Source organism: Pristis pectinata, chromosome 43 (assembly GCF_009764475.1).
Source record: "Pristis pectinata isolate sPriPec2 chromosome 43, sPriPec2.1.pri, whole genome shotgun sequence".
Taxonomy (NCBI): domain Eukaryota; kingdom Metazoa; phylum Chordata; class Chondrichthyes; order Rhinopristiformes; family Pristidae; genus Pristis; species Pristis pectinata.
The window spans coordinates 17,720-42,802 of NC_067446.1; the positions used below are offsets into that span (position 1 = coordinate 17,720).

The window sequence follows — 25,083 nt, forward strand, 5'->3', positions numbered from 1 at the left end:
TCTCAGACGGATGGAGACACAAGAGGCTGCAGATGCTGGAGGACTCCTCTACCCTCTCCATCTGTCCACCACTCTCACATTCCTCCCTCCGGTTCCCCTCCCCACCTCCTTCCCTTAATTCCATGGTCCACAGTCCCCTCCTATCAGATTCCATCCTCCTTCCAACTTCTTACATCATTCCCTCCCTCCCCTGCCTATCACCCGCCAGGTCTTCCCCCCCCCCCCCCCAACCTTTTTAGACCGGCTATCTCCCCTCTTTCCATCCCTGATGAAGGGTCTCGACCTGAAACGTCGACCGTCCATCTCCCTCCATAGACGCTGGCCGACCCGCTGAGTTCCTCCGCAACTGTGTGTGTGTGTGTCTCAGCCAGATGATTTGATTCCAGGAGTAGTGACGTGGGTTTAGGTTGCCGCACACCACTGGCGACGGTGCAGTGCGGACAATCCCTCTTTTCTCAGGAAGTTTCCATGGTTGCAAATTGATGGATCTTTACCACCCCCCGTCATCTACCACTTCCCGTTTAACAGCCCCTCCCGACAGTCAATGAACCGGCGAGACAGGTCATCACACAGCAAGTGGAAGTGCAGGCAGAAGCTGCTGCTTCCTGTTCAGACGCTGTGTGTGTGTGTGTGTGTGTGTGTGTGTGTGTGAGACGTGTTTGAAAACACAGCACCTACTGGCGGCCAGGCTCTGTGGTCAGGACTTGAGACGTAGGAAAGCCCCTTGCCACACAGTCGCTGACTTAGATGGACACATAGAGGCGCACTGATTACTCTGGGAGCCACTGTGCACAGTGACTGACCCTGGGACACATGCATAGGATGTGTGTGTATCGCGTGTGGTCCGACACTGGGACGCACACGAGGGGGGCTGTACAGGGTCCGACACTGGGACGCACACACACACACGGGGTGTACAGGGTCCCACACTGGGACACACACACACGGTGTACAGGGTCCAACATTGGGACACACACACACACGCGCGCGCACGTGTGCGGTGTGTACAGGGTCCGACATTGGGACACACACGCGCGTGCACGTGTGCGGTGTGTACAGGGTCCGACATTAGGACACACACACATGGAGTGTACAGGGTCCGACATTGGGACACGTACACGGTGTACAGGGTCTGACTCCGAGATATATTGCTTGTGAGCCTGTATTAACATATCAGCTGCTAGGTGTGGGTTGTTTATTGGTGCTGGCACTGTGTGCTGAAGGAGGCAGTACTGTACCGACTGTGGTGTAACAGTTCTCTGCGGTTTCCTCCTCTGATCACCAGTGTGCTTCTCAGTATTGATGCTGCAAGCAATGAGAGCTAACGTTCTGGAGAGGGAGAGCTGCCATTAATCTCACCAGCTGTCTGCAGCTTCCAAATCCAGACTGCGCTGGGCAACAGTGTGGAGCACAGGGCTGCACCTGACCCGCAGAGGGCTCAAGTGTGCCGAGGAACAGGGGTGGGGTGGGGGGGGGGGGGGGATTTTCGCCTGGATAACGACGTTCAGGAAGCTGCTGTCCCCAGCGCGTCCCGTCAGCGTGAGAGATCAGCAGAAAGTCACTCACTCCACCACACGGCCTCTCGAATCCACTCCCTCCACCGCCGTCTCAGCTAACCCGCAGAGAGAAAGTTTTATTCCAGGGGAGACCCACAGATCTCGAGGACGCAACCTCCGGGATACAGAGGTAAGGGCAAGTCTAATACCTCTCCATCTCTCTGTTTCTCATTCTCTCTCTCGTTTTCTCCCTCTCTTTCGTTTTCTCTCTCATTCTCTCCCTCCCCCTCTCTCTTTCTCTCTCTTTCTCTCTCTCTCTCTCTTTCTCTCTCTCTAATGTGCTAATCAGCTAAATCGTCTGAAAACCAGAAGTTGTCAACAAAGCTTGCAGGAACTGTGCGGGGGCAGGAAGAGTACAATCGGCCCTTCCTGCCTGCTGCTAGCTCCTGGCGAGAGCTCCCCACTCCCCGCCGCACATTTTCCCCACACTTTCCCTCTCCGTTGATTTGCCTTGCCCCCTCCCCTCCCCAGCCAGCCTGTTCAGGAACGTCCTCAGCGGCACCTGCGTGGTCAGATAAAGATCCGAGTCCTCCGAGCCTGAAAGTTCTGCCCCCATCCAGTCCCCTTGTGCCCGGGCAACGTTTCACAATCAGCTTTTCCTCAAGAGGACCAGGGCCCTTTATTAAGACCTCCTCAAACTTTTTTCCAGCAAGGAGACCCAGGGGTGTGTGGAGTCGAGGCTGGGTGAGTGGGGAGGATGAGTGTCGAGCCAGCAGGTGCTGTCGGACCCTGAGGCAGGAGGAACAGCGGAGGAGAAGAGGAGGATCGAGGGAGTGCCTGGAACCACAGCTTTGGGATCGTCCTGCCTCTCCCGGGATTTATCCCAGGGCTGAACCAGAATGGCCCTACAGGGGAGGAGGAAGGAGAAGGGGGTCGCCGAGTACGACACACAACTGAAAGGTTAGTGCCGGGTGTGAGTGTGCGCATCGGTGCGAATGTGCCGGTGTGAATGTGTGCATGTCAGTGAGTGCGTATGTGTGAATGTGAGTGTGTGCAGGTGTGTGTGTAGGTGTGTATGTGAGTGTGTGCATGTCAGTGAGTGTGTAGGTGAATGTGAGTGCATGTGTGCAAGTTTGTGAGTGTGTGTGTGGTTGTGAATGTGATTGTGTGCGTGTCTGTGTGGGTGAATGTGACTGTGCGTGTCTGAGTGTGTAGGTCAATGTGTGTGTGCATGTCAGTGAGCATGCAGGTGTGAGTGTGTGCGTGTCGAGGTGTGAATGTGAGTGTGTGTGTGTCAGTGTGTAGGTGTGAGTGTGTGTGTCAGTGAGTGTGAGTATGTGTGTCAGTGAGTGTGCACGCACCAGTGAGTGTGTGTGCATCATGAGTGTGTAGGTGTGAATGTGTGCGTGTCAGTGAGTGTGAGTATGTGTGTCAGTGAGTGTGAGTGCATCATGAGTGTTTAGGTGTGAGTGTGTGCGTCAGTGAGTGTGCAGGCATGAGTGTGTGTGTGTGGAGGTGTGAATGTGAGCGTGTGCATGGTCAATGAGTATGTAGGTGTGAATGAGTGTCAGTGAGCGAGGGTGTTTGTGCACGTCGGTGCATTTACATGTGTCTGTCAGTGAAAATGTGTGTGTGTGTCAGTGAACAAATATGTGTGTGCTTTGGATGTGTGTGTGTCAGTGAGTGAACGTATGTATGTGAGTGAGTGTTTCAGTGTGTCTGTGTGGGTGATTGTCAGTGAGTGTGTGTGTGCACTTCTGTACCTGTCAGTGTGTCGATGATAGTGAGTATGTTTGTGTGTGTGAGAGAGTGTGTTTATGTGTATGACAATGAATTCTGTATCTGACTGTGTATCAGAGTTGTCTGTCTATGCAAGTGTCAAGTAAGAGAATGTTTGTGAGTGTGTTTTGTGTCTGCCTTTATGTCTGAATGAGTGTGTGTGCATTCATTGTTAGTGGGACTATGTGGGCAAGCACACGTTTGCGAATGTCTGTCTCTGCATGTCTGTGTGTGTGTATGCATGTGCACACCTATGTGTGTCTGTGCGTGTGTATCTCTGTCTATGTGTGTCAGTGACACTGCAAGAATCAATGTGTCTGTGTGTCTCCATGCATCAGTGTGTGTGTGGAAGTGTTTGGGTGCATGTTCCCATGTTTGGGTACCTCCTCCCCTCCACCATTCTCACCAACTGCTTCACCGCTTCCTGACTGACCCAGATTTATCTCCAGTCTACAAACCAGTTGTTAACCTCCACCGTGGGACCTCGGGGCCCCACCTCCACTGTGGGACCTCGGGGCAGTAACAGAATGCAGAATAAAGCGTTCCAGTTACAGAGAAAGTGCAGTGCAGGTAGACAATAAGGTGTGGGCCCAGGGAGCAGGAGTTCCACCCTGGGAAACCGTTCCTGGAACAGAACCCAAGAGCTGCACGTCCCACATCCCTCCCACGCCTGTGGGGTGGCCATTGACTGACCGAACTTCTCCTGGAATGGGGAGCTTCCTTGGTACCGTCAACCTTCCCGACCCTCCCCAACCTACTGACTGTGGATCTCGTGCTACTCTCAAATCCCAGCACTCAGAGAACTATTCGCACACAGAAGGCTTCACAGTCACATCCGATCACGGCTGTTGAGAGAAGGGGGGACTGGGTAAGTGGGTAATGAGCTCCCTCTGTGGATGGAGAGTGGGTGGGGGAGTGCAGTCGGGTACAGGTGACAGAGCACAGCAGGTAGATCCGCTGCCCACAACACCCCCTCCGCTCGATGACCCACACCGGCTGCCGGTTAAACATCCTCAATCTCACAATTCTCATCTTTAACATCTCCTCCTCCCCATTCCTCCAGCCCCAACACATCTCCCTATCTCTGTAAATCCTTCAGCCCCTACACCCCTTCCTATCTTCAGAACCCCTCCAGCCCCTACACCCCTCCCCGTCACTGTAACCCCCTCCAGCCCCTACACCCCTCCCTGTCACTGTAACCTCCCAGCTCCCCTACACCCCTCCCCGTCTCTGTAACCCCCTCCAGCCCCTACACTCCTCCCTGTCACTGTAACCTCCCCGCTCCCCTACACCACTCCCCATCTCTGTAACCCCCTCCAGCCCCTACACCCCTTCCCGTCACTGTAACCCCCTGCAGCCCCTACACCCCTCCCTGTCTCTGTAACCCCCTCCAGCCCCTACACCCCTCCCCATCTCTGTAACCCCCTACACCCCTCCCCGTCTCTGTAATCCCCTCCAGCCCCTACACCCCTCCCTGTCTCTGTAACCCCCTCCAGCCCCTACACCCCTCCCCGTCACTGTAACCCCCTCCAGCCCCTACACCCCTCCCTGTCTCTGTAACCCCCTCCAGTCCCTACACCCCTCCCTGTCTCTGTAACTCCCTCTGGACCCTACACCCCTCCCTGTCTCTGTGACCCCCTCTGGACCCTACACCCCTCCCTGTCTCTGTGACCCCCTCCCTCCCCTACACCCCTCCCCATCTCTGTAACCCCCCTCCAGACCTTACCCCCTTCCCTATCTCTGTAACCCCCTCTGGTCCCCACATTTCTCCCTGTCTCTGTAACCTCCTCTGACCCCTACACCCCTCCCTATCTCAGTGACCCCGTCTGACACACCTTCACCCGTCTCTGTAACCACCCCACCCCCCACCCCCGGCCCCTACACCACTCTCCGTCTCTGTAACTCCCTCCGGCCCCAACACCCCTGCAAGGTCTCTGCCCTCCTCCAATGCCAACCTCTTGATCCTCCCCTGAGACCTCTGATCCACCATTTGTGGCCGTGCCTCCAGCTGCTTGGGCCCCGAGCTCCGGAATTCCTTCCCTGAACCCCTATGGCTTTCTCTCCTGCTTTACAACGTTCCTTAAAGCCGACATCATTCACCAAACCTCTTGTCACCTGCTGGAATTTCCCCTTGAGACCCAGGGTTGGATGGTGCAGGGTGACACTGCTGTGAACTGTCTCGGTGACATTCCCTTTGTTAAACGGTTGTTGTGGCGCTGTTCCCTCTGGCCCTCCCGCAGAGATCCGCGGACAGCTACTGGACCAGTTGAAGTGTCTGGATGCACAAGTGGAATCCCGAGGTCAATGCCTTCAGGACATGTCCGAGTTCTTCCGCAGGAAAGCGGAGATTGAGCTTGAATATTCCCGGGGGCTGGAAAAGCTCGCAGACCGATTCTCCTCAAAGATCCGCGGTGCCAAGGATCACCAGGGATTTCGGTAATGACGGTCATGTTGTCCTGCACCGTCCCATCACACACTCCCGGGGTCAGACACAGGGTGAAGCTCCCTCCGCACCGTCCCATCACACACTCCCGGGGTCAGACACAGGGTGAAGCTCCCTCCGCACCGTCCTGTCACACACTCCCGGGGTCAGACACAGAATGAAGCTCCCTCTACACTGTCCCATCACACACTCCCGAGGTCAGACACAAGGTGAAGATCCCTCTCCACCATCCCATCACACACTCCTGGGGTCAGACACAGAATAAAGCTCCCTCTACACTGTCCCATCACACACTCCCGAGGTCAGACTCAAGGTGAAGCTCCCTCTACACCGTCCCATCACACACTCCCGGGGTCAGACACAGGGTGAAGCTCCCTCTACACCGTCCCATCACACACTCCCGGGGTCAGACACAGAGTGAAGCTCCCTCCACACCGTCCCATCACACATTCCTGGGGTCAGACACAGGGTGAAGCTCCCTCTACACTGTCTCATCACACACTCCCAGGGTCAGACACAGGGTGAAGCTCCCTCTACACCGTCCCATCACACACTCCCAGGGTTGGACACACAGTGAAGCTCTGTCTACACCATCCCACCACACACACCCAGGGCATGGGCCCCTTCAAAGCAAAAAAAAGATATGCAGCCCAAAACTGGCCAAATTATATTCAGATTTTTATGTCTCTGTCTCGCCGCCCGTGAGTAAGGAGGATCCCTGGTGAGCACTTTATCAAATTAAATTGGATTGATTTCCCAGGCTAAGTGGATTGAATGCTGACTGCGAAAAATTTACATCTTAATTTCACAAGCAATTTATTGAATCATTCATTTCACCTCCGTGGAAAAAAACTCAATGAAATTGTTCATTAGCTACTGATTCAGCCATGATATTCCACGTTCCCTCTTCTCTCTCTCGACTGGGGGTAGGTCCCCTCCACATGTGTGAACAATTTCTCTCTCTCTCTCTCTCTCTCTCTCTCACACACACACACACACGCACACTCACTGACCCTCACCGTGTGACAGGTCCCACACACAGTGACCCTCACTGGGGGACGGGTCCCACACACATGGGGTGCTCTGGAAGTCCCGGCAGGTTTGAAGGGCAGACTTTGTCCCTGCAGGAAGGAGCAGGTGGTCCTGTCCTCGGTCCACTGCTGGTCCCAGATCCTGAGCCAGACCCGGCAGCAGAGCCGGGACCACGGCGCTCTGCACGAGATCCTGGCCAACCACCTGACCCTGCAGCTGGCGCATATCAGCGAGGACATCACCCGCCTCGCCCGCAAGGTAAGTGCCTGGAGCCTTCTCTCTGCGCCTGGGGTCACAGCAAAAAAGGCTGCGGTAACGCCGAGTGTATCCGACCCCGACCTGTCCTCTGCCGGGCAGCTGGTGCATGAGTGGGTGTCCTGGCTACACTGACCTGGGGCAGTGTCTCAGCCAGTGATCTGTCGGTCCCGTCTCTGCACCATCTGCCATGTCCTCGCTGTCTGGCCCTGCCGTCCGCGCCCTCCTCCCTGCCGTCCGCGCCCTCCTCCCTGCCGTCCGCGCCCCCCTCCCTGCTGTCTGCCCCTCCTCCTTGCTGGGCACTGATTCTTGGCTCTGGCAGTTGACCCCCAGCACTGGGCAGTGACCCTTGGCTCTGGGAGTTGACCCTCGGCACTGGGCAGAGACCTGTGGCTCTGGGCAGTTCAGGGCAAGTGAGGTCGTGGGGCCTCCGGGGGTGGGGGGTGGGCTGGGGAGGTGGGGGAGGGGGGGGGTTGGAGGTGGGGGTGTGGAGGTTGGGGGGTTGCACAGGGCCTGTGCTCGGAGATTCCCACGCCCTCACCCCCTGTGCCTCTGCCCACAGAGCAGGGAGATCGGGCAGCTCATGCAAGAGGAGCTGCTGAAGGGCACGGAGGAGCTGCAGACCGTGAGTACCGTCAGCTGAGTATGTTGGAGCAAGCCGGCGTCTCCTCCCTCCCCCTCCTCCTGCCCCTCCCTGTCCCCTCTCCCGCCTTCCCCCACCCCTCTTCTCTCTCCCCCTTCCTCCCTCCTGCCCCTCTCCCCCTCCTCCTGCCCCTCCCTGTCCCATCTCCCGCCTTTCCCCACCCATCCTCCCCATCATCCTCCCCATCCCCCCCTCTCCTCCTCCCCCCTCCCCTCCCCCTACTCTCCTCTCCCCCCGCTCTCCTCTCCTCCTCTCCCCCTGCTCTCCTCTCCCCCCCGGTCTCCTCTCCCCCCGATCTCCTCTCCCCCCCGATCTCCTCTCCCCCCGCTCTCCTCTCCCCCCGCTCTCCTCTCCCCCTGCTCCTCTCCCTCCCGATCTCCTCTCCCCCGCTCTCCTCTCCCCCCGGCTCTCCTCTCCCCCCGCTCTCCTCTCCCCCCGCTCTCCTCTCCTCCTCTCCCCCCGCTCTCCTCTCCCCCCCGCTCTCCTCTCCTCCTCTCCCCCCGCTCTCCTCTCCCCCCGCTCTCCTCTCCTCCTCTCCCCCTGCTCTCCTCTCCCCCCCGCTCTCCTCTCCTCCTCTCCCCCCCGCTCTCCTCTCCTCCTCTCCCCCCGGTCTCCTCTCCTCCTCTGCCCCCCGCTCTCCTCTCCTCCTCTCCCCCCGCTCTCCTCTCCCCCTGTTCCTCTCCCCCCGCTCTCCTCTCGCCCTGCTCTCCTCTCCTCCTCTACCCCCGGTCTCCTCTCCCCCCCGCTCTCCTCTCCCCCCGGTCTCCTCTCCTCCTCTCCCCCCGCTCTCCTCTCCCCCCGCTCTCCTCTCCCCCTGCTCTCCTCTCCCCCCGTTCTCCTCTCCCCCCGCTCTCCTCTCCTCCTCTCCCCCCCGCTCTCCTCTCCCCCCGGTCTCCTCTCCTCCTCTCCCCCTGCTCTCCTCTCCCCCCACTCTCCTCTCCTCCTCTTCCCCCCGCTCTCCTCTCCTCCTCTGCCCCCCGCTCTCCTCTCCTCCTCTCCCCCTGCTCTCCTCTCCTCCTCTCCCCCGCTCTCTTCTCCCCCCGATCTCCTCTCGCCCCGCTCTCCTCTCCCCCCCGATCTCCTCTCCCCCCGCTCTCCTCTCCCCCCGCTCTCCTCTCCCCCCGCTCTCCTCTCCCCCCGCTCTCCTCTCCTCCTCTCCCCCTGCTCTCCTCTCCCCCCCGATCTCCTCTCCCCTTGCTCCTTTCCCCCCCGATCTCCTCTCCCCTGCTCTCCTCTCCCCCCGGTCTCCTCTCCTCCTCTCCCCCTGCTCTCCCCCTCCTCCTCTCCCCCCGCTCTCCTCTCCCCCCCCCCCCGCTCTCCTCTCCCCCTCCTACGAATGCACACAGTCTTTTTGGGGAAACAAGGACAAGAAGGCACGGGTTTAAGGTGTGAGGAGGTAGATTTAATAGGAACTCGAGGGGCAACTTTTTCAGCCAGAGGGTGGTCCATATATGGAATGAGCTGCCAGAGGAAGTGGGTGAGGCAGGAACAACAAGAACATTTAAAAGACGCTCGAACAGGTACACGGATAGGAAAGGTTCAGAGGGGTATGGACCAAACACAGGTTAGATGAGCATCTTGGTCGACATGGACCAGTTGGACCAAAGGGCCTGTTTTCCTGCTGTGTGACTCGGTGGTTACCTGTGGTGGGATGAGGGCTGGGGTCTTCAGAAAGCAATTGGATCTACAATGGGAGGAGGGTAATAGAAAGACAATAGGGAGTGGGTTTTGCCACACAAGAAGATGGCACAGACTCCTGGGCCTGGGGGTCCTAACGGTTATGTCGTAAAGGCGGACAGTTGGAGGAAGGGGGCAAAGCATTGCCGTGGCGTCCACGTACAGCGCAGCGCAGAGCTTCTGCCTGCCGACTGGCCTTTGTTAACGCCTTTCCCTGCTCACCACTCGCCAGGATGTGAAGACCTACCACACGTACCACACGGAGTGCGTGGCAGCGGAGAGCAAGCTGAAGGAGATTGAGAAGTCGGAGGAGAAGCAGATGGGGAAATCGGCAGATAAGGGCTCCGGTCCGGCTGGGCTGGACGGAAAGGGTGAGAGAAGGAACGTCAACCGCAAGCTGGAGAAGATGAAGGAGAAGGTACTTTATGGGCTAGACACAGGGCGAAGCTCCTTCCGCACCGTCCCATCACACACTCCAGGGGTCAGACACACAGTGAAGCTCTCTCTGCACCGTCCCATCACACACTCCCGGGGTCAGACACAGGGCGAAGCTCCCTCCACACCGTCCCATCACACACTCCTGGCCTGGGGTCAGACACAGAGTGAAGCTCCCTCTGCACTGTCCCGTCACACACTCCTGGGGTCAGACACAGAGTGAAGCTCCCTCTGCACTGTCCCATCACACACTCCTGGGGTCAGACACACAGCGAAGCTCTCTCTACACTGTCCCATCACACACTCCCGGGGTCAGACACAGGGTGAAGCTCTCTCTACACTGTCCCATCACACACTCCCGGGGTCAGACACAGAGTGAAGCTCCCTCTGCACCGTCCCGTCACACACTCCCGGGGTCAGACACAGGGTGAAGCTGTCTCTGCACCGTCCCGTCACACACTCCAGGGGTCAGACACACAGTGAAGCTCCCTCCGCACCGTCCCATCACACACTCCCGGGGTCAGACACAGAGTGAAGCTCTCTCTACACTGTCCCATCACACACTCCCAGGGTCAGACACAGGGTGAAGCTCCCTCTGCGCCGTCCCATCATACACTCTCAGGCTGGGTAGAAGTGACAGAGGGAGGGCTGGTGGTGTGTGGGAGCGCGATGTTGGGGGGAGTGCGGGAATGGGGTGAACGTGCCCAGGGGGTGTCGGGAATTTCAGGGGGAATCTGACGTCTTCTCCGCCTTTCTCGGCAGTGGCAGGAGCGCTTCCTGGAGAGCAAGCTGAAGAGCACCAAGGCCCGGAATGATTACCTGCTGAACCTGTCAGGGGTCAATGCCATGCTGACCGCCTACTTCACCCACAACGTCTCCCAGTTCATTGACGTAGGTGCCCATCTCTGCCGTGGCTGGGGTGAGGGTGGTGGGAGGGGACCTCCCCCAGCAGTCCACCAGGGAGGGGAGCAAGATCCCATCCAACACGGTCCTCAGCCGGCTATTCCCATGGGGGTCACAGGAGATTCTCCCCCCCTCCCCCCCCCCCCCCACATCACCCCCTCTTCTCCTGCCGTGTGTTTCTTCTGGGCTGACTGGAGAGGGCAAACGAGGCTTCAGTTTTCTGTCTCTCCTCCTCCTGTGGCACTGTGGTCCCTCCCCGCCGCCCCTCCCGTTGTGCTGCCTCCTCACTGCCCCTTCCACGGCGCTCCCTCAGCACCAGCCTTTCCTCATTGATCGACTCCCTTGGAATGCCCCTACTATGGTGTGCAGCTCACAAGGGGGTACAGGGTCCAACACTGGGATGCGCACACAGACACACTTACAGACACACATGTTATACAGGGTCCAACTGCATTCTGCACCTTTGAGGAGAGATTGAGTCGTCTGGGACTATACTCGCTGGAGTTCAGAAGCATGAGAGTGGATCTTATAGAAACATATAAAATTATGAAAGGAATAGAGAAGGTAGAGCCAGGAAAATTGTTTCCACTGGTAGGTGAGACTAGATCTAGGGAACGTAGCCTCAAGGTTCGGGGGAGTAGATTTAGGACAGAGATGAGGAGGAACTGCTTTTCCCAGAGAGTAGTGAATCTGTGGAATTCTCTGCCCAGGGAAGCAGTAGAGGCTACCTCATTAAATATATTTAAGACACAGTTAGATAGATTTTTGCATAGTAGGGGAATTAAGCGTTATGGGGAAAATGCAGGTAGGTGGATCTGAGTCCACGGCCAGATCAGCCATGATCTTATTGAATGGCGGAGCAGGCTCGATGGGCCAGATGGCTGACTCCTGCTCCTGTTTCTTATGTTTGCTGACACTAACCCAGCTCTCTTGTCGACTAGTGCTGGGACTTGGGATTCCACACGTCACTGGCACACACACTGAAGATGTACACCTCGGCCGAGTCCCATGTGGAGAGCTCCTGGCGTCAAGGCCTGAACACCATTGACATTGCCATTAACAGCCTGGATCCGCAGGGCGACAAGACCAAGATCATGGACACCAGCCACAACGCCTTCTGCCTGCCCAATGTGTTTGAGTTCCTCCCACACGACCAGGACAAGGTCTGTACCTCTGCTCTGTTCCCACTGACGTCCACTCCTGTGTCCTCCCCCTCCCGAACGCTCTTGATTCAACGTCCCCTAACCCTGATCTCCTCCAAGAGGCGCCGCTCCATCATCACCCCTCCCCACAGGACCAGAGTCTGACACCCCTCTGATAGGCCTGGAGTCTCGCGTCTCTGTGAACATTGGTGTGGGTCGGTTAGGGGCAACACACAAAGCACTGGAGGAACTCAGCAGGTCAGGCAGCATCCGTGGTGGGAAACGGACTGTCGACGTTGCTCCAGATTCTAGCGTCTGAAGTCCCTTCTGGTGAGGGGGTGACTCTGACCCAGCGCTGAAGGTTCGAGCCAACAGTTCATGGGAATGTCATTGATTATGGCGAGGGAAATTGTATATAAAAGTCAGTTTCTGCCTCTGTTATATAGGGCATTGGTAAGCCCTGTGCAGGTGCTCCCCAGGTTTCGACAGGGTTCTGTTCCACAGAACCGTTCATGACCCCAACGTTCAGCAAGGCAGCGATATATTTAAATAAAAACTTCAGCTAAACAAGGGCGATGCGTAGTCAAAGTAGGGCGTGTAACTCAACCATTCAGATATCACCGTGAACACCCGGCAGAAGATCCCCGCAGAACCCGGGATATCCATCCCACCGGTCACCCAAACGCTCGCTGGTATGTACGAGCCGTACATGGGTCGGGAGTCCATACACTGGGATGGACCCGTGTAAGGCGTTTGATAAGGTTCCTCATGGAAGGCTTGTTCAGAAAGTCAGGAGGCATGGGATCCAAGGAAACTTGGCTGTGTGGATTCAGAATTGGCTCGCCCACAGAAGACAGAGGGTGGTGGTAGATGGAGCTTATTCTGCCCGGAGGTCGGTGACCAGTGGTGTTCCACAGGGATCTGTTCTGGGACCCCTGCTCTTTGTGATTTTTATCAATGACTTGGATGAGGATGTGGAAGGGTGGGTTAGTAAGTTTGCAGATGACACAAAGGTTGGTGGTGTTGTGGATAGTGTAGAAGGTTGCTGTAGGTTACAACAGGATATTGATAGGATGCAGAGCTGGGCTGAGAAGTGGCAGATGGAGTGCAACCTGGACAAGTGTGAAGTGTTGCACTTCGGGAGATCGAATTTGAAGGCAGAATACAAGGTTAATGGCAGGACCCTTAGCAGTGTGAACAGAGGGATCTTGGGGTCCACGTCCATAGATCCCTCAAGGTTGCCACGCAGGTCAATCGGGTTGTTAAGAAGGCTTATGGAGTGTTGGCCTTCATTAGTCGGGGGATTGAGTTTTGCACACAGATTATTTCATCACATCAGTGCAAGGGAAAATACAGAATATAGTGTTCCAGTTACAGAGAGAGTGCAGTGCAGGGAGACAATAAGGTGCAAAGCCACAACGAGGTAGATGGTGAGGTCAAGAGTCCATCTTTATTGTACAAGAGGTCCGTTCAATGGTCTTATAACAGCTTATAACACTTGGAGTACTGTGTGCAGTTCCGAATATTGAAGGACTGGATAGAGTAGACGTGGAGAAGGTGTTTACAGTAGTGGGAGAGTCCAGGACCAGAGGACAGAGCCTCAGAATAGAAAGACATCCCTCTAGAACAGATGAATAGAAGGACATCCCTTTAGAACTTCTTCAGCCGGAGGGTGGTGAATCTGTGGAATTCATTGCCACAGACGGCTGTGGAGGCCAAGTCATTGTGTGTACTTAAAGCGGAGGTTGATAGGTTCTTGATTAGTGAGGGTGTCAAAGGTTACGGGGAGAAGGCAGGAGAATGGGGTTGAGAGGGAAAAGTAAATTAGCCATGATTGATGGTGGAGCAGACTCAATGGGCCAAGTGGCCTAATTCTGCTCCTATGTCTCATGATCACCATACTATAGGAATGAGGTGGTTGCGCTGGAGAGAGTGCAGAGATTTACCAGGATGTTGTTTGGATTGGAGGGGTTTAGTTATGGAGAGAGATTGGACAGGCTGGGTCTGTTCTCCCTGGAGCGGAGGAGGCTGGGGGTGACCTGAGAGAGGTGGATAAGGTTATGAAAGGTAGATATCGTGGAAAACAAGTGAGCATCGGTTTAAGGTGAGAGGAAGGAGTTTTACAGAGGGTTTGAGGGAAAAGTTTTTGTTTTACACAGAGAGAGGTTGATATCTGTAACCTGGTGCCAGAGGAGGTGGTGGAGTCGGGTACAAGACAGAGCATGCAAACTCCACACGAGATGGATCTGGGGCCAGAACAGCGGGATAGAGCAGGCGGGCCTTTCCAGCTCGGACAGTCTCGGTGCCCAGAGGCTGAGGGGTCTGCCCGTCTCCTCACAACGACACTGCCCTGCTGAACAGTTCTGACGACCATCTTCTCTCTCTTGGGATGTGCCTGTTTCAAGTTAATCGTTTCTCTGCCTTCTGTCTCCGACTGTCGGCTTTTCTGTCCCGCTGCCTGCCCTTTCCCCCACGTCCCAAGGAACAAGTTTTATTGCTAGATCATGAGAAAGTAGGAGCAAGAGTAGGCCATTCGCCTCCTGACTTGTGACTGATCTACGCTAGCTTCAGCTCCTCTTCTGTGCCAGTTCCCCACAACCAGCAGGTCCCTGGCCTTCCAAATATCTGTCTACTTCAAATACCCCTAATGATGTGAAAGTGTGAAGTGATACACTTTGGAAGATCAAACCTGAAGGCAGAGTACAAGGTTAATGGCAGGATTCTTAGCAGTGTGGAGGAACAGAGGGATTGTGGGGTCCACACCCACAGATCCTTCAAAGTTGCCACGCAAGTTGATGGGATTGTTAAGAAGGCATATGGAGTGTTGGCCTTCATTAGTCAGGGGATTGAGTTCAAGAGCTGTGAGGTAATGTTGCATCTCTGTAGAACTCTGGTCAGACCACACTTGGAGTATTGTGTTCAGTTCTGGTCGCCTCATTATAGGAAGGATGTGGAAGCTTTAGAGAGGGTGCAGAGGAGATTTACCAGGATGCTGCATGGATTGGAGAACATGTCTTATGAGGAAAGGTTTAGCGAGCTAGGGCTTTTCTCTTTGGAGAGGAGGAGGATGAGAGGCGACTTGATAGAGGTGTGTAAGATTATGAGGGGCACAGACAGAGTGGACAGTCAGCACCTTTTCCCCAGGGCGGCAATGGCCAATACCAGAGGACATCCATTTAAGGTGAGTGGAGGAAAGTTTAGGGGAGATGTCAGAGGTAGGTTTTTTTACACAGGGAGTGGCGGGTGCCTGGAACACACTGCCAGGGGTGGTGGTAGAGGCTGATACAACAGGGACATTTAAAAGACTCTTAGGCACGTGGATGTAAGAAAAGTGGAGGGTTATGGGCTGTGCGGGAGGGAAAGGTTAGATTGATGGTGGAGCAGGTTTATATAGGTCGGCACAACATTGTGGGCTGAAGGGCCTGTACTGTTCAATATTCGGAAGAGAATTCCCAAGATTCACCACCTTTGCGAGAAGAAGTATCATTGCAGCAATAAGACTTGAATCGTCTGCTGGCAATAAAATGAGATGGTTCCCCCTTCTCGGTGTAAAAAGGAAGTTTGATGCAGATCAGCAGTCATGTGGAACGCACAAAGGGGGAAGTGTCACTGAACGAAAATGTCCTACTTTGAAGCTTTAGGAAGTGGCTCTAGATGTTAACTGGGAGCTGAGACATTAGGGTGGCATCTGGTCCGATGACAGAGGCGCTCAGCAGATCAGGAGCGTCTGCGGGGATGAGGAACTGAGCAAGTGGGTCAGCCCTTTGACCTGGTGGGTTTTACATTTCAGAAGTTGGGAGGGGTAGAGAGACCAGAGGAAGTGTCAGTGGCAGGGTGCAGACCAACGTTGTCAAGGTTACCAAAAATTGACAGTTGGAGAGACAGAGAGAATAAAAGCACTAAATGGAAACAGAAAGGTGCGGCCACATCAGAGGAGAGAGAGACCTATTCTCACACAAGGGCGGTGGTGGTGTGGTTACAGGAACTGACCTCCAGCCCACAGAAGCTGAATGTCATCTCTCACCCCTTCTCTGAATGTCCCCCTGTGCCATTGACCTCCTTTCCTCTGATAAGATAAGATCTCTTTATTGGTCACATGTACATCGAAACACACAGTGAAGTGCATCTTTTTGCGTAGAGTGTCCTGGGGGCAGCCCGCAAGTGTCGCCACGCTTCCGGTGCCAACATAGCACGCCCGCAACTTCCTAACCCGTACGTCTTTGGAATGTGGGAGGAAACTGGAGCACCCGGAGGAAACCCACGCAGACACGGGGAGAACGTACAAACTCCTTACAGACAGCAGCCAGATTTGAACACTGGTCGCTGGTGCTGTAAAACGTTACGCTAACTGCTACACTACCGTGCCTGCCCTCTGGAGACTGTCCCTCCACAGTTTCCAGCCTCATCGTGCTCCAATCCTGCACGACTCCCTTGTCCCTCCTGTCAGCCTGCCCCTGCCCCACAGAACTTATTCCTTCCAACCTTGACTCCATCCTTTCTCCCCTGGTCCAGTTCCTTCCCACTTAAATTGGTTTATTATTGTCACGTGTACCAAGGTACAGTGGAAAATCCATAATACAGTGTCCACATCCACAGATCCCTGAAAGTTGCCACACAGGTGGATAGGGTAGTTAAGAAAGCTCACGGGACGTTAGCTTTCATAAGTCGTGGGATCGAGTTTAAGAGCCGTGAGGTAATGATGCAGCTCTATAAAATTCTGGTTAGACCACACTTAGAGTACTGTGTCCAGTTCTGGTCGCCTCATTATAGGAAGGATGTGGAAGCGTTGGAAAGGGTGCAGAGGAGATTCACCAGGATGCTGCCTGGTTTGGAGAGTGTGCATTACGGGGAGAGACTAAGGGAGCTCGGGCTTTACTCTTTGGAGAGGAGGAGGATGAGAGGAGACATGATAGAGGTGTACAAAATATTAAGAGGAATAGATAGAGTAGACAGCCAGCGCCTCTTTCCCAGGGCACCAGTGCTCAATACAAGAGGGCATGGCTTTAAAGTAATGGGTGGGAAGTTCAAGGGAGATATCAGAGGGAGGTTTTTTACCCAGAGAGTGGTTGGGGCATGGAATGCGCTGCCTGGGGCGGTGGTGGAGGCAGGTACATTGGTCAAATTCAAGAGCTTGCTAGATAAGCATATGGAGGAATTTAAAATAGAGGAATGTGTGGGAGGAAGGGGTTAGATAGTCTTAGGCGAAGTGTAAAGGTCGGCACAACATTGTGGGCCGAAGGGCCTGTATTGTGCTGTACTGTTCTATGTTCTAAAATCTTTGTTTTGTTTGTCACCCATACAGATAATTTCATTACACAGTGCATCGGGGTAGTCCAAGGGCAAGCAATAACAATGCAAAATAAAGTGTCCCAGCTACAGAGTAGGTGCAGTGCAGACAGACAATAAGGTGCAAGGTCATAACCAGGTAGATCGTGAGGTCAAGAGTCCGTCTTGTACTAAGGAACCTTTCAATAACCTTATAACAGCGGGATAGAACCTGTCCTTGAGCCTAGTGGTATGTGCTTTAAGGCTTTTGTATCTTCTGCCCGATGGGAGGGGGGAGAAGAGAGAATGTCTGGGGTGGGAAGGGTCTTTGATTATGTTGGCTGCTTTACCAAAGCAGCGGGAGGTGTAGACAGAGTTCACAGAGGGGAGGCTGGTTTCTGTGTGTGCTGAGCTGTGTCCACAACTCTGCAGTTTCTTACAGTCATGGGCAGAGCAGTTGCCGTACCGAGCCAGGATGCATCCGCATGTAACATACATGACACCTGCCAATTCCCCTGGTCCCAACCAGCTTGTCTTCACAATCCCTCTGCACTTCCTATCCCGTCCCAGGATGGTCTGAGGGCTCTGCACTGCTTCCCTTAGCAGAGAACCAATCGGTTCTCCTCCTCCTGCACCAACACTGGAGCAACTTCTCCTTCAACGCCACCCACTTTCTCTAAGTGAAAGGAGTCACTGTGGGCACTCGCCTTGGTGTAAGCTATGCCTCTTGTGGGAGACAAGTTCTTGTTTCAGTCTTACTCAAGCCCTCATCTTCAACTCTTTCCCCTCTACCTTCCCGACAGAGGTGCTGCTTCCTGCACTCGTCCTGATGTTGAAGTTGCAGTTTGCGCATGTCCTCACTTCCACATGATCCAGCGTGCAGCCGCAATTTGGGGCATTGTGTTCAGTTTTGCTCACCAGGCTACAGGAGAGAGGCCATTAAGCTGGAAAGAGTGCAGAGGAGATTTACGAGGCTGTAGTCGGGACTGGATTATGGAGAGAGTTTGGGCAGGCTAGCTCCTTGTTCCTTGGAGCTTAGGAGATTGATCTTGTAGAGGTGTATAAAGGTGTATCATGAGGGGCATAGACAGGGCAAATGCATGCAGTCTGTTTTCCAGGGTGGGGGAACCAAGAACTAGAGGGCGTAGGTTTAAGGTGAGAGGGGAGAGATTTAACAAGAACCTGAGGGGCAACTTTTTCACCCAGAGGGTGGTCTGTATATGGAACGAGCTGCCAGAGGAAGTGGGTGAGGCAGGTATCTCATTACAACATTTAACACACTTGGACAGGTACATGGATAGGAAAGGTTTGGAGGAATGTGGGCCAAACGTAGGCAAATGGGACTGGCTTAGATGGGCATCTTGGTCAGTATGGACCATTTGGGCTGAAGGGCCTGTTTCTGTGCTCTATTGCTGTATGAATCTATCTCTGACTCTTCCCTTATCTAACTCCCCCCATCTCCATCTGCAGGATAAGATAAGATAAGATGATATATCTTTATTAATCATGTACATCGAACCACACAGTTCTGGGGGCAGTCCGCAAGTGTCACCACACTTCCGGTGCCAACGTAGCACGCCCACAACTTCCTAACCCGTACGTCTTTGGAATGTGGGAGGAAACTGGAGCACCCGGAGGAAACCCACGCAGACACGGGGAGAACGGATTCCCCCAGATGTCAGTAAGCTGGAAAGGGTGCAGAAAAGATTCACCAGGATGTTACTGGGACTGGAGGGCTTAGGTTATGAGACTGGACGGGCTGGGACTATTTTTCCTGGAGTGCAGGAGACTGAGGGCGGACCTTATGGAGGGTTATAAAATCATGAGGGGCACAGATATGGATGGTCACAGTCTTTCTCCCAGGGTAGGGGAAACACTAGAGGGCGTAAGTTTAAGGTGAGCGAGGTAAGATTTAAAAGGGACCTGAGGGACAACTTCTTCACCCAGAAGGTGGTCTGTACATGGAGCGAGCTGCCAGAGGAAGTGGTAAAGGGGGGTACAACTACAAGATTTAAAAGACACTTGGACAGGTACATGGATGGGAAAGTTTAAGAGGGCCAAATGCAAGCAACTGGGATGAGCTCAGGTAGGCATCTTGGTCGGTATGGATGAGTTGGGCCGAAGGGCCTGTTTCTCGTAGAGTCATGATACAGCAAGGACACAGGCCCTTCAGCCCAAATGGTCCGTGCTGACCAAGATTCCCCATCCAAGCTAGTCCCATTTGCCAGCGTTCGGTCCATAACCTTCTAAACCTTTTCCAATCCATGTACCTGTCTTTTAAAAGTTGTTGTTGTGCCTGCCTCAACCACTTCCTCTGGCAGCTCGTTCCACATACTGACCACTCTTGTAAAAAGGTTGCCCCTTATGTTCCTCAATTCTTTCCCCTCTCACCTTAAACCTGTGCCCTCTAGTTCTTGATTGCCCAATCCTGGGGAGGGGGGTGGCAGGAAGACTGTGCGCACACACCCTTTTTATGCCCCTCAACGTTTTATACACCTCTATAATGTCACCCCTCAGTCTTCTACGCTCTGAGGAATAAAGTCCTAGCCTGTCCAACCTTTCCCTGTAATTCAGGCCTTCGAGTCCCGGCAACACAGGCGGCATGGACCTGTTGGGCCGAAGGGCCTGTTTCCGTGCGGTGTGACTCTGTGGTCCTCACCTTCCACCCCACAGCTCCAACATTCAACCGATCATCCATGGTCATTTCTGCCACCTTCAATGGGATCCCACCACCGGACACATCTTCCCCTCCCTTTCCCTTTCACCACCCCAGAGGGACCAATCCTGGTCTTCCCTTCTGTTCCCGCCGACCGTTCCTTATGACGTCTTTCTGTCGCAACCGCACGAGGTACGACACTCGTCCTCCTACCTCTTCCCACACCACTGGGACCCAAGCAGCGATTCACTTGCGCTGCCTCCAGCATGGTGCGCCACACTCAGTGTTATTGATCGGGGAAACCTAGCCCAGGTCGGTCGACTACTTTGTGGAACACCTGCGTTCAATCCGCAGGGTGACCCAGAGCTTCCCATTGCCTGCCATTTCAATTTCCCGTTCCGCTACCACCCATACGTATCCATCTCCAGATCCCTACGTTGTTCCAACGATGCCCAATGTTCCGTATGGGAATATTGCAACCCTTGGGAATCGCTGTGCGATTTAATACAATTAGGAAACGACTCTTTACTTTCTCTGCACAGGTGTGCTGTACTTCCCTGTGGCATTTTATTTCTCTGCTATTGTCTCCAACTTAGTTTTTAAAGTCATTGTTCCATCAACAAGTCATTGTGTCATGGAAGTCAGGGGAAATAAGCCCTGCAAACCAATTGCCTGAATTGTCCTGTAGATACTGACACACTCCCTGGGACCCCCTGTAGATACTGACACACCCCCCTGGGACCACCTGTAAATACTGACACACACCCCGGGACCACCTGTAGATACTGACACACTCCCCGGGACCACCTGTAAATATTGACAAACACCCTGGAGGCCCCTGTAGATACTGACAGGCTCCCTGCGACCCCTTGTAAATATTGACACACTCCCCAGGCCCCCCTGTAGATACTGACACACTCCCCGGGACCCCCTATAGATACTGACACACTCCCCGGGACCCCCTGTAGATACTGACACACTCCCCGCGACTCCCTGTAGATACTGACGCACTCCCCGGGACCCCCTGTAGATACTGACACACTCCCCGGGACTCCCTGTAGATACTGACACACTCCCCAGGGACCCCTGTAGATACTGACACACTCCCCGGGACCACCTGTAGATACTGACACACTCCCCAGGGACTCCCTGTAGATACTGACACACTCCCCAGGGACTCCCTGTAGATACTGACACACTCCCCAGGACACCCTGTAGATACTGACACACTCCCCAGAGATCCCCATAAATACTGACACACTCTCCGGGACCCACTGTAAATACTGACCCACACACCGCTGGCATCAGTACACATGCCCCAACACATGAAGCTTTGGACAAGGATGAGCAGGACCTCTCCTGTGACCTGCCAACTCTCCCAGGATTCAGACAAGTGGATTCTCCTGGGGCACTTCATTGCCTGTATGGGATGGGGTGCAACATTCCAACAAGGCAGACTCCAAGAATGGTACAGGACAGTGACTGTCGTGTAGTCCTGGACCACCTCCTTGACATAACCCATGCCCTGCTCTGTCACAGATCTTAGGGCAACCGCCCCAACCCCTGTTTCATCATTGTCCGGGGCAAGAAATACAAAGTCGACCACATTAACCTCGGGCAAGCCGGGTACAGTGACTGCTGGACTGACCACTGCTTGGTCCGCCCTGCTCACCAGACTGTAGAGGAAGCGTGTCATCCTTGCTCCCCGGGGGGCAGGCCTGCCTTGCCGCTCTGACACTCACTGGCCCACTGGCACTAGGCATCATCCAAGGGCTAGTGAGCATCAGAGTATGGAGTCACTGAGGGCCTCCACTTTAACTGGACCAGCCACATAAACACCGTGGCTGCAGGAGCAGGGTCAGAGGCTGGGGATAAACTTCGATCAGATCTCATTGAGACACTCATTGGTTTTGAGAGGTCTACATTTTGGGTTGTTAAGAAGGCTTATGGTGTGTTGGCCATTCATCGGGGTATTGAGTTCAAGAGCCACGAGGTGATGTTGCAGCTCTATAGAACTCTAGTTGGACCACACTTGTGTTCAGTTCTGGTTGCCTCATTATAGGAAGGATGTGGAAGCTTTAGAGAGGGTGCAGAGGAGATTTACCAGGATGCTGCCTGGATTAGAGGGCATGTCTTATAAGGATAGGTTTAGCGACCTAGGGCTTTTCTCTTTGGAGCAAAAGAGGATGAGAGGTGACTTGACAGAGGTGTACAAGATGATAAGAGGCATAGATCGTGTGGACAGTCAGAGACTTTTTCCCAGGGCGAAAAGTGGCTAACATGAGGGCTCATAATTTTAAGGTGATTGGAGGAAGGTATAAGGGGGATGTCAGGGGTAAGTTTTTTTACACAGAGAGTGGTGGGTGCATGGAACGCACTGCTGGCAGAGGTTGTGGGGACAGATACATGAAGGATATTTAAGAGATTCTTAGATAGACACATGAATGATAGAAAAATGGAGGACTATGTGGGAGGGAAGGGTTAGATGGATCTTAGAGCAGGATAAAATGTCAAGACAACATCATGGGCCGAAGGGCCGGTACTGTGATGTTCCATGTTCTATCTACATGTTAAGTTCAAGTTTATTGTCATGGGCATACGTACATCGGGTATAAATGCCATGAAAATGAGCTTTTTGCGGCAGCAGCACAGTACGTTACAAACATGACTAACATAAGATCTCTGCTGCTCTTCGACCATGTGCCTCCCCCCTCCCCCTACCCTTTTATTCTGGCTTCTCCCCTCTTTCTTTCCAGTCCAAATCAAGGGTCTCGGCTTGAAATGTCGACTGTCCGTTTCCCTCCATCAATGCTGCCTGACCCGCTGAGTTCCTCCAGCGTCTCGTGTGTGTTGCTCCAGATTTCCAGCATCTGCAATCTCTCTTGGGTCTCCATAAGTTAACCTAAACTTAACTTAACATAACTTATACCACAGAATTACCAAAAATAAGCATAGCGACATCAGTGCAAGTTGAGGGAGATATAGTCCCAGGTAGAATTAGTGTTTCTCAGGTCAGTTCAAGATTCTGACGGCAGTGGGAAAGAAGCAGTTATTGAAGCTTGAGGTGTGGGTCTTCAGGGTCCTGTACCTCCTGCCTGATGGCAGCATCGAGAAGAGGGTAGGGTCCGGATGGTGGGGGTCCCTGACGATGGATGTCGCCTTCCTGAGACATCGCCCCTTGTAGATGTCCTCGAGGGTGGGGAGAGCTGTGCCCGTGATGGAACTGCTCTCACCGCTCTCTGCAGCCTCTTGCGTTCCTGTGCACTGGAGCTCCCACACCAGGCCATGATCCATCCGGTCAGAATGTGTTCCACCGTACATCTGTAGAAGTTTAGATAAAGTTTACAGGTTAGATAATGAGATACTCTTTGTTCCAGCAAGAAAGGTTGAGAATGTTATGGTGCAGTTGTACAAGACATTGGTGAGACCGCATTTGGAATATTGTGTTCAGTTTTGGTCACCCTTCTATAGAAAAGGTGCCATTAAGCTGGAAAGAGCGCTGAGGAGATTTACAAGGATGTTGCTGGGACTCGAGGGACAGAGTTATGGAGAGAGGTTGAGCAGGTTGGGATTTCTTTCATTGTAGTGTAGGAGAATGATGGGTATAGACAGGATGAATGTGCACGGTCTTTTTCCCAGGGTTGGGAAATCAAGAACCAGAGGGCACAGGTTTAGGGTGAGAGGAGAGAGATTTAATAGGAACCCGAGGGACAACTTCTTCACCCAGAGGGTGGTCCGTATGTGGAACGAGCTGCCAGAGGAAGTGATTGAGGCAGGTACGTTAACAACATTCAGACGTTACTTGGACAGGTCCATGGATAGGAAAGGTTGAGAAGGATATGGGCCAAATGCGGGTAAATGCAATGAGCTTAGATGGGAATCTTGGTCAGTATGGACCAGTTGGGCCGAAGGGCCTGTTTCCTTACTGTATTATTCTCTCTGAGAGTCCCAACCAGTTAGTATCTTGGAGGAAATTGTCACATTTAAGGACTCGGATGAAGTGAATTGGCAAGTCATCTAAGTCACTGGATCAGCCATGATCTTACTGAATCAAAGAGCAGACTCAGTATCAGAATCAGATTTATTATCACTGACTTAGACGACGTGAAATTTGTTGTTTTGCGGCAGCAGTACAGTGCAAAGACATAAAATCACAATAAATTATGAAAAGGAATAACAAGGTAGTGTTCATGGACCGTTGAGAAATCTGATGGTGGAGGGGAAGAAGCTGTTTCTGAATCGTTGAGTGTGGGTCTTCAGGCTCCTGTATCTCCTCCCTGATGGTAGTAATGAGAAGAAGGCATGTCCCGGGTGGTGAGGGTTAGTGATGGATGCCACCTTCTTGAGGTGCCGCCTCTTGAAGATGTCCTCGATGGTGGGGAGGGTTGTGCCCGTGATGGAGCTGGCTGAGTCTACAACCCTCTGCAGCCTCTTGCGATCTTGTGCATTGGAGCCTCCACACCAGGCAGTGATGCAGCCAGTCAGAATGCTCCACTGGATGTCTGTAGAAATTTTTGGGGGCTTGAATGACCAGCTACCACTGCTTTTATTACTTCTCCTCTTGTTTTATGATGAACTGATTGGATCATGCACGGTGCTTGCTCTGACAACTTTCTGCTGTACCAGGTGCGAGAGGTAAAGACTACATCCGCCGTCTACCAGGAGCTCAATGCTCGCTTCCAGAACCTCGAAGAAAAGCTAGCCACTGCTAGGCTGGAGACAGAAGAGGTAAGGCCAGCCTCTCGCATGCGTGGGACTCGGGGCGCCTTGGTGACCCCCTCCCATTGACCACGTGCGTTCTCCTGGCCTGTGAGTGCTTGCATGTGAGCAAGAGGGCACGTAACCGCTAGAGAGAGAGAGAGAGAGAGAGAGAGAGAGTGAGTGTGTGTGTGTGTGTGTGTGTGTGTGTAAGCTTTGTGGAGCAGTGTGTGCCTGAGTGTGAGGGTGCACGTGAGTGGGTACATGTGAACAGGTGTGGATGTTCAGGTGTGCAGTTGAGGGGAGGCATGTAATTGTACAAACATTGTGTGTACGCATTTGTGCGAGGGTATTTTTGAGTGTGGACACGTGCAAGTGTGTGACTGAGTGCAGGTGTGTGTTTGTGTGAGGTATTTGTGTTAGTGTGTGTGCAAGTATGTGAGTGAGTTTGTGCATGAGGGTGTGAGTGTGTCTGTGAACTGATTAGAACACAGGACAGTCCAGCACTGGACAGGCCATTCAGCCCACCATGTTGTGCCGATCTTGATGCCAATGTTTACAAATGTTCCCCCCGTGTATCATCCACCTCCCTCCAATCCCTTCATATTCATGTGTCTGTCTAAAAGCCTCTTAACCTCCACCAAACTGCCTCCTTCCGC

At 53.7% G+C, this 25,083-nt stretch overlaps 1 protein-coding gene across 1 annotated transcript in view; it reads left to right on the forward strand.

Annotated features, from left to right (window-relative positions):
- Positions 1-1,330: 1,330 nt before the first annotated feature.
- Positions 1,331-25,083, forward strand: part of LOC127566570 (SLIT-ROBO Rho GTPase-activating protein 3-like) — a 41,530-nt gene continuing 17,777 nt past the window's right edge. The window contains exons 1-9 of the mRNA XM_052008986.1: positions 1,331-1,686; positions 2,206-2,456; positions 5,516-5,711; positions 6,846-7,008; positions 7,568-7,630; positions 9,558-9,743; positions 10,523-10,651; positions 11,605-11,826; positions 24,353-24,454. Coding sequence (XP_051864946.1) covers positions 2,396-2,456; positions 5,516-5,711; positions 6,846-7,008; positions 7,568-7,630; positions 9,558-9,743; positions 10,523-10,651; positions 11,605-11,826; positions 24,353-24,454 — 1,122 coding nt within the window. The 5' untranslated portion in view covers positions 1,331-1,686; positions 2,206-2,395. The remainder of the gene's footprint in view (positions 1,687-2,205; positions 2,457-5,515; positions 5,712-6,845; positions 7,009-7,567; positions 7,631-9,557; positions 9,744-10,522; positions 10,652-11,604; positions 11,827-24,352; positions 24,455-25,083) is intronic.